The 14,056-nt window shown below is 42.2% G+C and overlaps 1 protein-coding gene across 3 annotated transcripts in view; it reads right to left on the reverse strand.

The window, feature by feature from the left end:
- HS6ST3 (heparan sulfate 6-O-sulfotransferase 3) overlaps nt 1–10,574 on the reverse strand; it is a 278,502-nt gene extending 267,928 nt beyond the window's left edge. Inside the window, exons 1-6 of one of the 3 annotated variants that reach the window (XR_008201889.1) lie at nt 9,783–9,872; nt 7,012–7,574; nt 6,502–6,551; nt 5,873–5,943; nt 5,723–5,789; nt 3,280–3,799 (exon numbers count right to left, since the gene is read on the reverse strand). Coding sequence is in view for 1 of the 3 variants with exons in the window: in XM_052664398.1 (XP_052520358.1) it covers nt 9,783–10,321 (539 nt within the window). In the remaining 2 variants the exon portion in view is untranslated. Of the gene's footprint in view, nt 1–3,279; nt 3,800–5,722; nt 5,790–5,872; nt 5,944–6,501; nt 6,552–7,011; nt 9,734–9,782 lie in introns of those variants that run through there. The other 2 variants (XR_008201890.1, XM_052664398.1) reach the window with 2 other exon arrangements.
- Between the last annotated feature and the right edge of the window lie 3,482 nt (nt 10,575–14,056).

Raw genomic sequence — 14,056 nt, forward strand, 5'->3', positions numbered from 1 at the left:
GATGTGGAAGTCTGTAGGACAGAAGCTCAAACTAGCTAGTTCTTAAAGCACTTCATTATATCTAGGTCTTTCTCTCCTAGCCAAGTATAGAAAAACAGAAGGTGAGCTCTAGACCATACACCAAGTTTTATTTGGAAGAAAAAAAAACACACAAGCTTCCACATTATGTACCTGTGATCCTTCCTTGACTGGATTCTGCAGCAAGGATTCAGGCATCCCTGAACCTGACTAGGTGGGAACTGGGGGAAGCATACATCACTCTATTGTAAGAGCAGAGCAAATCTGAGAGCTACTTGTGAGACTGAAAGTGTACAAGTCCATGAGTCCAGATGACACGCATCCCAGGATGAGGTTGCTGAGCTGCTCTCCATCTTATTTAAACAGACATGGCTGTCAGGCAAAGTCCCCAGGGACTGGAAAAAGGGAACTATCACTCCCATTTATAAGAAGGGGAAGAAAAAGGACCTGGGGAAGAGGCCAGTGGGAAAGAGAAGACTGTGAGGAACTTCATTGCAGCCTTTCAATATTTAAAAGGAGTTCATAAACATGAAGGAAATCAACTTTATACATGGGTATAAAGACAATGACAGGACAAGAGGGAATGGTTTTAAACTAAACGAAGGGAGATTTAGATTAGATATTAGGGAGAAGGTTGTTTTTTTTTTTTAACTGAGAGAGCGATGAGGTGCTGGAACAGGCTGCCCAAAGAGGTTGTGGGTGTTCCACCTATGGAGGTGTTCAAGGATGGGGCCCTGGGCAATTTGATTTAGTACCATCACAGAGGGCTTAGAATTTAATGATCCTTGAAGTCCCTTCCAACCCAAGCCATTGTATGATTCTGAAATAGCTTATGCTGTTCATACCATTTTTGTCTAATAAAATGATTGGTGTCTTCTTCCTAAGTGTTGTCTCCCCGTGTCATGGCCCTGAATCAGCACAACCAGTGAGCCTGATGTGAAGGGCTGGGCACTCAAACACAGTTTTAGACTCATTTGACTACTGGCCCAGGACAGGAGAGAGCAGGGTGCAGCAGGGTAAACACAGTAGCTGTTCCTTGCTAAGGCAGATGGCCTGCTGCACATCTAAGTGCAGCGTTAGTGGCAATGTTTTACTATGCCTTTTTTTTTTTTTTCCTCAAATATTTGGGAAAAAAAAAAAAAAAATGAGCATTTCAGGTAGTTCTGTGTGAAGTCAAAAGTTGGACTTGGTGAGTTGGAAAGAACATACAAGGCTCAAGATATCCTATTATTTCTTCACCTTGCAAGACTGTAGCTGTATTTCTGCTCTCAGCCCTTCTCTGGTATCTTTCAGCCTTAGCCCTTATTCATGCTCACAGTTGATTCTTATGCTCCTCTTTACTTCACCTCCTACTCTTAGGAATTTCTCAGCCAACACAATCAGTTGCTATTCCACTCATCCCCAAATTCTCAGCTGTAGTCTGTATGCAAATACATTGAAATGAAGTCAAGAATTGCAAATAGCTACTTTTGAGTGTGAAAATATACAAAGTGAGATATAAGTTTATTTGCCACTTAAACAAAAGCCAGTGCTAGAATAACAATAGAAATATGTTACTTGGTTAAAGAAAAATGTACTCTTTTTCCTGCATTACTACCTCTGAAGTTTTATTCCACATGCATTTGAGCTTGCCTAAGTTCTAAAAATGGAAGTCTAAGACTCAGCAAGGTCTGTCCATTAATACTGTTACACCTCATATGAGAATGGGAAAAAAAAACTTTTGCAAACCTTAATTCATTATAACCCCAGGACTGATTAAGATGATCATAACATTGAAAATTAAACTGTTTGTATATCCTATATTTTAGTGCATGTGCAATAAATCTACAATGCATTCATTACTGTCAATAAAAAAAAACCATCCATCATCCTGGAAATATATTGCATATGTCTACCCATACTTTGTTTCCATGAGAATTCTTGACACGTTCTTGAACTATCAGAATGATGCCATTTGGATAAACTAGCATAAATAGGATGTTAGATACACCACAAGCCACTTTTACAACTGCCGCCATTGAAGAAAGCAGGGGCTCTTTCTCCTCAACAAGAATGTGCAACTCAGTAACAGTGTTTTGTTTTATTGAATATTCCTTCCTTTGTTCAGTGGAGTTTGAATAACAATGCACAACACTTACACAGTCAACATGTGACACTATGTTGAGACTCTACACCTTCCCTTTAGGAGGCTTTTATGATTCATTAGTTCTGGAGAAAACATCCAACCAATTTCTCGAATGATTTAACTCCTAAAGGCACTTAATCTGAATTGATCTACACGAGTTCAGCTTTTACGAGTGATCAGCTGACAGAGGAACAGCTCCATACTACCTACTACTATTTCTTACACAATTTACAACCTAAAATATTCCATTACATTTCTTTAAATTTGTGATTACTTCAGCAAAGTATATCACATGCCTATTGCACACCATATGTCCAGATTTCATTTTTAGAAGTTCCCACAAAAGTTCCTTCCAATTCAATGAAATTTAGTTTCTTCCACAAGAGTACTCTTGAACTCCCCACTTTACATTTCCAAGGCAATAATTTTTAATTCCTGCTGTGATACCATTGAAGATTGTTGCTCAAGAAAATGAAGTATTTTTTCAGCTCCTATAGTCACACAGTTGACCATTTATCAAACTCTTGACAATTTAGCCAAAGAACTTGGAAGAAACTACTCCCACACCCAGATGACAAACTAGCAGTTTGCATCCTTGCTGAGTTGGTAGTTTATTTGCATTTCATTCAGCTAATGCTTCCAGTTCCTTTATTAGTTTAACTCATATACTGTCACACTGTTTTCTGCAATGCTTCCTAACTTTTCCAGCTTATACTGAACAGGTTTCTTACCTCTTCTTGGGTATTCTGGAGGAAAGAAACATGTGAAGTATGCCTCTTTCTTTCACTCCTGAGTTTCCAGTTTACTTATTTACCAGATGTAACTGGTCTCTGAAGGGAGGTCAGCACCTCCAAGTGCTCTAACATCCTGAAAAGCACCAAACAGCACCTGGAGCTACATGCCACCCTTTCCTAGAAATATCACATTATTTCACAGAATCAGGTAGCAAAGCATCAAGTCAATTATGAATATCATGGTTTGTTTCATCAGTTCTTTACTATGTTCCTTAAAAGGTTTCATTCTTGCACAATAGCTATGTATGCATAGAAAATAACTGCTTCAGTAGCAGAGCAACCACAGCCCTCTGAGCTTGGACTGCAAGAACACGCTTCATATCATTTAGTCATTACCAAGATCCTAAGCACTGCTCATGGAAGAGACCACAGGTGTTCCAATAATTATCAACATTGCCATACTAGAAATGTTTTCAAAAGATCAACACACATCTTGAACAAAGCTGAGATAGGTTTCGTTGTTAATCTCTTTTTCCCTTTTATTAGTGGTCATGTACAGATAGGTCATCCAATCAGCTTCCTTGACAGAATTTAAAAACCTTGTTCATCAATAACAGAACATTGAAAGGACTTTAAGATACCTTGTAAGGCAACTCAGAACATTAAAACAATCAATTTAGCCTAACATTTAATCAAGAAATTAGTCTAAGTTTGGGCTGCAAGTACTTCCAGAGAGCAGGCAGCATACTGAATGCTAGATACTTTAAAGAATACATGCTCCCTTGCTCTTATCAGGTCTCATGCTGCACAGAGAGCAGCAAAGTCTTTATGCTTGGAGCTCAATTCACTATCACTGCTGCACCAAGCTCCAAGAGGAAATGCTTTCCTCTTTGAAGGCAACATATGAAAACTGCCAGCACACCTGAGGGGAGAAATTATTCAGTTAAAATGGTTCTTTACCCTTTTCGTTTAGTTTTTTGTGATCACTAGAGCTAAGGTGGCAGACCACACCCCCCCCCTTCTTCAAAGCAGTCTCAGAAAAATCGAAGTAAGTAAATTTTATCCCTATTGTTGCCAATGACTGTGTCTACAGATTTAATCTCTATCAGCAGAATGACATTACACAGAAACTTTTCCCATTGGGCCTCAAAGCAACACATACTCCTGAAACTAAGAAGTAGTTTTAGTATCAATAATCAAGAGTACTGGAAGTTTTAATTCAGGCAGCTAGGTAACAGAAATTAATAAGATGCTTTTTAACACAAGAGTTAAACCAACTACCATCTTACAACACTGCAAAGCCCTCGAGGAAGGTACTGACAGCTCCACTCTATTTTTTCCTTCCCTAGATTTTAGTCCACAAGAAGCCAAAAAATAATTCCTCATTAGACTGGTACTAACAACTTTCATAAATACTAGCAGTTAGCAGAAAACATGGAGTTCTCATCATTTTTGTAGTCCCCAAGCACAGCAACCTGCTGAGATTTATTGCAGCAGCTTCAGAGATCTCAAGACAAGGCTTGGGGTCAAAGGTTTTCTAGGGCTGCACCAACCTCGACACTGGAGATTCCTATTCCCATCAATCAATTGCCTGCTTTTCCTGAAGGTGGGATGCAGGGCAATCATCTCACAGGAGAAAAGCACAGTGAGAAATTAAGCCAGGTAAAATTGTTAGTTATTTATACCATAAGAGTAAAAGGACATGCCTTTAAAATAGCATGAGTAGACATTTCCTGTTAGTGTCTTAAGAAAGAAAACCAATGATCTAGATAGGAAAAAAAAAAAAAAAGAGGGGTGGGGGGGCAGGGGAAGAACTCCCTGGAAAGCAATTCTCAGAGTTAAATTAAACAAAGCATATATTACAATGGAATTGAATTCTATTCAATGTTTACATCAACAACACAGCCACTGAATACAGAACACATTTAAATAAACCCGTGATGTAAAGCTAAGGACAAATTATAACTCAGATCAATTTCGCAAATTAAGTAAACTGGCAGAAAAGGAGTAAAATCCAGTGGGGATGAGCATAAACCTCTACAATTAAGTGGAAATTATTAGTTGTATAAAAAGACGATGGGAAATATAAGTAATAGCCTTCGAGAAAAGAAGCAGCATCTAAATTTCAAGCTGAACAACCAATATCAGACAACTGCAAAACAGGCAAGTGTAACTGTACAACCAGAAAGACAACTTGTAGAATAAATGAAACAATCTGTTCTGCTCTACTTTGTATTATATATACAGAGGAAAAAGAAAAAATTGTACCCCCACTGGAGTGTTGCAGTTCAAGAAAAGAACTGGCATGAATCCAAAGAAGTGAAACAAAACAAATGACCTACAAGAAATACAAGATGAGCTGGATTTGGTTATTTTTTTTCAGAGGGGAAGGCTGAAAGAGGACTTCCTATGAACCAAACCACCCAGTAGGCTAATGAAGAGAAAGGGATCCATTTTTCTTCTATGTTCCTCAGAAACGATCCACATTAAGCACTGGAGGGAAGACAGCACCACCTTCTAGCAAGAAGGACAATGAAACCCTTGAAGGAATTACCAAAGGTTCCTCTGAAGTGACCAACACAAGGAAAAAAAAAAAGTCTGCAGCATCAGCAGCAGGATCTCAAAGCAGTTTTTATCCTTCCTATTCCTTAAGCTTACAAAAGGGAAGGAAAAGAAACCTATAAGGGCTCACTGGTTCTAACATTCGCTTCAGTAGAAGACACCAAGGTGTGGTAGAGCATTTCTGTGCTTTTTTCCAGGTTCAATGCTAGTAACATTTACAGCTTTTTATTCTCTTCTCCCCACTACCTTCAGCATAGTCCTAATTTTTAATTAGCACTCTTACGTTTTTGTGATGATCATGGTTACCATGGCTGCAAAGGAAGGAGTCCATCTTATGCTCTTGTTAGAGCCTTAAAAAAAAAAAAAACAAAAAACCAACACACCTCAATACGACTGCATCAGAAGAAACATGAATCTGCTGGCTTCTATTTACCTCCCCCAATTCTGTAACTTGTGTGTTCACTGCTGATTTATACTTCCACACAGTAACACAATTAAAAGACTCTACAAATAGGAAAGCATAAGCAAGTGAATGAATGAACGAAAAAAAATCAATACTGCAGAAGACTCTACTGTACTAATAATAAAGCTCATGAGGTTGACAGAATTAGACTAATTTCACCGTTTCATAAGAAAATTAGACAACAAAAGTTTCAATGAAGTATTCTTTCAAGTGTATGGTTTAAAGTGTCACCTTCCTCTTACATTCAAACTCATAATAAATAACAATGTGTAATTATTAATGATATTACAAACAACTGAGAAAGTGTGCCTTAATAAGAAGTCTTAAGGTCCCTTTTTAGCCTACCATACATAAAGTGGAAAGAAAAAGCAATCCCTACCACATACACCAAATTCTATCTGGTAACCTGAGAGGCAATTATCTTGGAATACCGACTGCAGCCCCAGATAAGGAACACTCCTCATCAGGTTTTTGATATCTAGACTCTCATTCCAGCCTTCCGTTGTATTACCCTGAGAAGAACTGCCTCTCCATCACACCTAGGATCCTTCAGAGCTGTGTTTATCCACTGCCTAAAGAGGCAGCCTAAAGTCTCTCACCTTTCCACACTGCTGCAAAGTTCTGCACCGACTACTTTCCACTGTAACAGCTATTTTTGAAAGACAAAGAAAATAACCCACGTTACAGATGCTGGATATAGCAATATATTTCCTCTGAAGTAAATGTGGGGATATTGATGTAGAAACCTCCCCGTGAACACCACCACATCCTTGTGAGAGAAGTCACAATGCTTTAATTATGCTAATCATTACTTTAGTTTTCAGTTGCAAATAATAATTTAATTTACAACTGTATCAATTGCATATTCTTCACAATATCCAGAGAGCAACTTCTGTAAAGTGAAAGCTATACTTCAGCGCTAGAAACTAGAACAGCATCTAGTGTGCAATCAGTAAACATCTTCTCACACTTATAATACTATAATACTATAAATGGGATGGAAAGTACCACAATAATAACGGGGTGGCAAAGTCTCCGGCTACAGCAAATGAGAATGAACCCAAATGCAGCAGCCACAGAGTCAGAAATGAAGGAAAAGAGAAGCTTACCTTCAGAAGGCCTCAGGTAGGTAAAGATCTCCAGCAAGAGATACCCTCATCCCCACTGTCAACCCTTAAATGAGGTCTGGGAGGTGGATCCTGGGTCTACCACTTCCAGCTGCACTGCTTGCATCTGAGCTCCCCTGGGTTGTACCTGCCTTCTCTCCAGGTGCTCAATCACTGTTTCAGGCCATCACTTAGCATTCCCACTACAACACTGAAGTACCTAAGCTGGACACAACACACTTTGTATCATCGCATCATTGCATCACAGATACAACAGTCCACTGGCATCAAAATTAAAAGTTGGTGCTTGGGCTTGAAGGAGTTCAAAGTCACTGATCCACAATGGTAGCTGCTGTCTACTGAAGTCCCTTCAACAGCTTAAAGAGATTTCAGGCCTAAAATCTCTTTCATGAGCAGTATTTTTAAAAGAAATAATCCAGGGAGAGGTAGTGCTCCACATACTTCAGAAACCCTTTGGGCCATCTTCCATTCCTTCTCTACCCACCACACAGTCCACACTCCCACAAATTCTAAGTACAGTTTTTCTAATCAACTCTTCTAAATACCTGTGTTGAAAGATAGGACTTAAGAAAACTGCAAATAAAATACTTGATAACATCAAACAAGATTATATGAGGCTCTCACTTGTTTCCTCTTGACTTACATTACTATTACCAGCACTGCAAGGAGCAAGTTTCCAAAATACACAGATCTGTATTTGTAGTTAATGTTACATACGTTGCGATCTCAAACAGTTTATACCTTGCTATGAAGGAAAAAAGGAAGTTAGAGATACATCCTCATTGCATCGAGTGTATTATACTAGAGATCAAACACGTAATATGATTTGTCCCACTGTCCCACAAAGAAAATCCAGTATCATATATTTACCCGAATTAGTCTAATTTTCTAACTCTGTAGCTGGAACACTGAAGAAAAATATATATATATGTATAATCAAAGAAGTCTAATGCCTCAAATATTCTCAAAAGCTTTGAAAGACAACTTTAAAAAAAAAATTTTTTTTTAAATCACTGTGCTCTACTTTAGGCTCATATGATGGTCGCTTGCTTAGTTTAGGCATGCAGACACCTTGCGCTCAATTTGCAGTTCATACATTAAAAAGCCTTCAATCCATGCCTCTAATAGTACAGTCCTCCAGCAAAGTATTTTAGGCTTGACTCCAACTTCACCAGCAGCAAAGGCATTCATAGCAGAGACAAACCATACCTTAGGGTTCATTTTAAAACTCACTGAAAAATCTTGAACTCACACTAACTGACTATATGGAGTAAGCAAAGATAAAAAGTAAAAGGTGCCAGCACAGCATATATTACACAAGGAGCAAGCACTGGAATGATACAACTTTATTTACAGGACTTCCTCCCAGAAAGTTCACCTAGGATGCTACACTAACCAAACAAGAACAAAAATTAACACTTGTCAGCTGTAGCTGGTGCCTCTACTTGTCTTCCTTCAAGCAGAATAATTACTAACAATCCACTGAATAACTCCCACATCCTCTTTTGTAATTCAACTCAAAGTTATAAATTGACCTAATTTAATATTTTTTTTTCTTAATTTTAAAGTACAAGACCTGTTATTTTACCAATTTTACTTCCCACCTGCTATCGTGATTCAAAATAACACTTGGTTATTTACTTACTAATATTTTCCACAGCAGAGGAAGAGAGGAAGCCAGAGACAGACTGCATGCTCTCAGATATTGCTGTGATCACTGCTCTTTGTCCTCCCTTCCCTGATTTACACTGCAACTACTCAATATCCCTTCAAGCTGTAGGATTACCACTAAATTATTTTGTACTCTGAGACATTCACTGCGCTTTTCTCCTGTTAGCAAGTTTTAAAGTTTTATCCTAAGCTGAATTTTTTAAATATATAAATTGTACGAGTTGTCCTAATTGTACCCTGCAAGTCCAGTCCAAGTCCTCAGCAATCATAATTACGTTATGCTAACTGGAATAATGCCAGATGTGTCTGGCTTTGTAATACAGGAGGGCCAGCTGTCAGTCACATCAAATAAACCGGCAGCGGCTGAGCAGTTGAAGATACCTTCTTGACGCATGGGGCCAGTGAAAGCAAGCCCCTGTCTGCCATTGGGCCGCATGCGTTTCTGCAACACCGCACACAAAATGATATGTCAGCAGTGCCTCTGAAAATATCAAGTCTTCAGACTCAAAATTAAGACGGGTGGTAAAACGAATCATTACCTGAAAAACTACAGAAGTGGAAGTAGGATTTTTCTTAAGTATTTTACATATATTGAAGTTACATTGCTAACAGTGTAAAAGTTCCGGAGAACACCTCCGTTTCCTCATTACCACACACGTCCAGGAGCTATCACACAAGTAAAGACAGGATCTCTCACATTAACCTGGGAAAGCTTAAAGATAAATAAGCCAGAGCAAAGCTCGCAACCCACTGCATTTTCTGTACCCAGTGGAGCTGCCCTTCGACCATTTCTCCATTTGCAACTCAAAGACTCGTTGCCAGACCCGACAGAAGCACGGGACAGAACACACAGAGAGGCCGCACATCCACGGAGCAGCAGCGCGGCTCCCCGCACGAAGCCTGCCTTAAAGCCGGGCACCGCTTCGCTCCCTTCGCTGCGGCCGCACACGCGGGGGATTATCAGAAGTTTGAAGAGAAACGAAAGCCTGGTATGCAGCAAAAGGGAAGGAGGGCACCCAGAGCTAGCAGCTCCGCAGGAGCTCCGTTCTCTCCCCGGGCCGCTCCCGCCGCGCGGCACTGACCTGAGCGTGCGGTTGCCGGCGCAGCCGCGGCGCTCCATGGCGGCGGGCACGCAGCTGGTGAGCTCGGTCCAGTCGGCGTGCAGCCCGCAGCTCCAGCCGGTGGAGAAGCGGGAGAAGAGCCAGGTGTCCTTATCGCCGCCCGGGCGGTGGCAGGCGCACTTCTTCTGCCCGGCGCGGCAGTAGCAGGGTTGCTCCAGACGGATGTTGCGCACCAGGTGCCGCCCGAAGGTGGTGCCGCCCGTCTTCTGGATGTGCAGGAAGACGATCACGTCGCGGCCCCGCATGTCGAAGCGCACCCTCCGGCACAGCTCCCCCCGTGCGAACGGGAACTTGGGCTCCAGCCGCGGTAGGGCGGCCGCCGCCTCCTCTTCGTCCCGCTCCGCCGGCTGCTCCTCGCGGCGGGCGGCGGGGGCCGAGACGGGCGGGCGGCGGGGGCAGGCGGCGCCGGGGCAGACGGGCGACACGTACTGGTAGACGATGAGCAGGAAGAGCAGCGCCAGCAGCGGCGGCAGCAGCCACCTGTTGAAGCGCTCGTCCATGGCGACGCGCGGGGCACGGCGCGGGCTCAGGCGCTGCCGGGCGCTGGCGGGGCGGCCGTCCCGCCCGGCTCTCCTCCCGCGGCGGCCAGTGGCATGGCCCCCGCGGGATCGCTCGGCTCAGCGTGGCCCTCCAGACGCGGCCATCCCCGCGGCCCGGCCGGCAGAAGCCGAGACACCGCGAGCCGCCTCCGCGCTGCCGAGCGGCGGCAACCCCCAACTCCGCTCCGCCGACAACTCTCCGGCCCGAACGCACCGCTCAGCCTCCCGGGGAGGTGGGGTGCCGCCCGACCGCCGACCAATCGAAGTGAGCGGCCGGCGGAGTAGCCAATAGGCGGGCCTAGCACGCCGCGTGATTCACCAATGAGAGCGCGCGGTGAGGAAATGAGGGGGAGGTGGGAGCCGCTCCTCTCTCCCCTCCAGGTATCAGGCGCGGACCAATAGAACGTGAGGGGGCGGCGGGACCGGCCAATGAAACAGAGAGGGCGGGGCGAAAGGCAGCCAATGAGAGGCTCCGCCAGGTAAGCGGGGTGTGAAGCTCTCCGCCGTCCCGGCCCGCCTAGCGGGGGCTGCCGCGGCACCCCGCAGCTGCAGCGTGGTGATTGAACGCTGTTGGTAATTAGCTGTCTGCCCTGAGCTCCCCGCAAAGTCTGTTTGCAAAGTCTGTCACAAACGCCTCATATCCCACACGAGCCTCGGGCAGCTCCGGGATGAGCATGCATTTACATGCAAAGCACTTCAGGTCGGAACTGATTGCTCTGAAGGTATTTAATCACGGAATGTCTTTATTTAACGAGGGATTAATTAGGTATCTGGCAGTGCCACAGAACGACTTTCCTGCTTGGTACCTTTGGGAGGTCTGATAAAAGCAGCACGGCACCTCCCCAGGGACTGTTTCACTTCAAACTATAAAAACCATCCGGCCTCTGTATTTCAATTTCAATTTCTGTATTTCAATGTGGAGAGCCAGAGTGTTTGGACAGTACTTCTGCAAGTGTTGATGAATGTCAGTGTTGATGAATTGTCCTGTGACAATTCCAGTGTCACAGGAATCCAGTGACACCCCTTTGCTTCATGCATGCTTCCATGTCAGACGCCATTCTGTCACGCTGCCCCTGTGCTGCCATCTGTCGCACAGCAACAACATGGGACAGAGCACTGATGGGAAGGCTCAGCTCTTCTGCAACATTCGTCTCTGACACCGAGGGCCTGCAGGATAAAATAGAAGGCATGGCTTTTGTAGCAGTCTTCGTATAAAGCTCCAGAAAATGGTCAAGCTGAAGGGAGGTTTCAGTGGTTGTTACTGCAGGAGCAATGGCATCCATCACCTGACTGCAACCACATGAACAAGCTGCACACGCACTGCCAGGATCCCACTGCGCTGTTAGGATTTAGGCTGAGAGCAGGGTGAGAGCAACCAGATGTCTTGCCAAGACATCAAGAGAGATGCACTTCTGTCTAACTAAAATGTCGTGGCCTATCTGGTGAATATTTACCTCGCACAGCCTCAGCCTCCTAAATGGGGACATAAGCACATTGCTTTCTCCTTTCCTGGCTGATAGGGAGCCTCTTCCATAGGCAATTGTGTATTTATAAATGTAAGGTAAGGAAGCACTTTGTTCCCACTTTTAGTCTATTCATTACCTAACAAATAAACATCAAAATAGAGAAACAACATCAAATATAGCTTTGTTTCTGTAACAAACAGCTCTGGTATTGCTTGTATTGCTAAACCCGTATTTGGAATAAAAGCACTGCTAAAGTATTTAGACTGAATTATCTATCACAGTGCTTTTAGTGAGGTACAGAAATGCTATTGCAATTTAAGATTTTCTCATTAAGTACCAGATTGTTCACACAGTACCTTCATTTCCCTGAAAAGAAGATCAAAGGTAAATTTGCTAACAGAGAAACTGTGAATTACAGTTACATTTAACATTTATTCAGACTTGGATAAGAGAGATCCCGATTTGTGAAGATTGGCAAAAAGCAGTATTTCTATATATATTTTATTGGGCAGAAAGGATGTACAGGAGAAGTCGGAGTATTTATAATCAGGCTCAGATGAAAAATTTGACTTTTAAAAACCTGTCAAATTTCTGAAACTGGCAAAAAGTACACATGAATGAATGTGCTTATGCATCTCTCACAGACAGCCTTTCACTTATGAATTTTAATATTCCTAATGATGTTTTGCAGACCGCATTTTACACAGCTGTGCAACTCAGAGTACATCCAGCCCCCACTCAGTCACACCGTAAGGAGTACTATCAGCTCTGCTGAAGGCAATCCCAGTTGAAGGAGAAGCCAAGGTCTCCAGAAGGTACCCATGTGGCATTATCCCTATAAAGAGAACGCAGTGTTTCTATTTGATACCATCTTATGTTCTCCTTTAGAGAGGTGTGTTATGGTGCAAGGCCCTGTGGGATAAAACTTCAATAAAATTTAGGTTCTGTACAAGTCAATGTCTATAGCTCATCAGCCTCAATAGAGCAAGGATAAGAGTCATTTTGGACCTAAATGTGTTTCCACTGATTTTATGTGAATATGACTGGATTGAAAACAAAGCCATAAGAACTGCAAGTACTGTTAAGTCCCAACATTTTTCCCTTTAAATTATAACTAATCTTTAAGCCTCCAATGAATGCTTAAGGAAAATCCCTAGTTAGTTGCAGGCTAGTTTTCTGGTGCTCTTACAAAATGAACGGAGTTTCCATGGATTTCAAAATAAAACAATTACAAGATCGAGGTTTCACTTGTTTTTTACATAACTCTTCTCCAAGACCCAATACTGCCAGAGTAGAGCTCAGAGTTCACCAACTGTCCAAAGAAAATAATCGATGAGATAAATAAATACAGCAAGATCTATTCCTCATTGTAATTTCAGATGGAGTACATCCCCCTGTTAAAAACAGCGTGTAAAGCTCTGTTTGTCATTTCTGCCAGAGAATCTGTTGATGTGAAAATATGAGAACAATGCTGTATTAAATTCCGACACAGAATGTCCCTTCTGCTTGGCGCTTCACAGGTAACACACAACAGGTTTTCTGACTTGCTAAAAGTCAAAACTGGCACACTTACCATTTATTTTAGAAGTCAATATAACATGGGCTATTCAGAATCGATGGGCATATGAAACAATGTCTGTGCCAACACCAAGTTTTGTATAAAATGCATGAGTAAGCAAATGATATTATGAAACAAAGGTACAAAAGTATGATTTCATCCAGCAATTACCTGTCAGAAAAGTTTAAAATCTATTAGATCTGTTAATGGAAAATTGAAGTGACACTTCCACAGTGGTTTCTTTAAATTATTTATCACCACTTGACCTGAGCTGTTTCAGCATTTGCAGACAGTTGAGATTTCCCATAGAACATTTTTTTCTCTGTGTAGCAATTCCCTGGTGTCTCCCTTGTCACAGGGATGCAAACTGTAAAACCATAATAGCTAAATTAATAGACTCGTACTAACTTCAGTCATCTCCTTGGGATTAATTTGTAGCAAAGTTTATAGTATAAACCTCCCCTATTTTTTTTTTTCAGATTAAATTTTATCACATGCATTTATTGAACCTTCTATTTCAATGGCAAATTGAATGCTTTATTCTTCCTTTGTTCTTCCTTTTAAAGTAATCTATGCCTTATACCTATATCTATGCCTCCCACCAGCCCCACCACCCTGTAATTCATTATGATGTGTTAATTTTTAATTCTTGTGCTTTCCATTCTTTTCTGT

This window comes from Tympanuchus pallidicinctus, unplaced genomic scaffold (assembly GCF_026119805.1).
Source record: "Tympanuchus pallidicinctus isolate F22 unplaced genomic scaffold, pur_lepc_1.0 scaffold6, whole genome shotgun sequence".
In the NCBI taxonomy this organism is placed as follows: domain Eukaryota; kingdom Metazoa; phylum Chordata; class Aves; order Galliformes; family Phasianidae; genus Tympanuchus; species Tympanuchus pallidicinctus.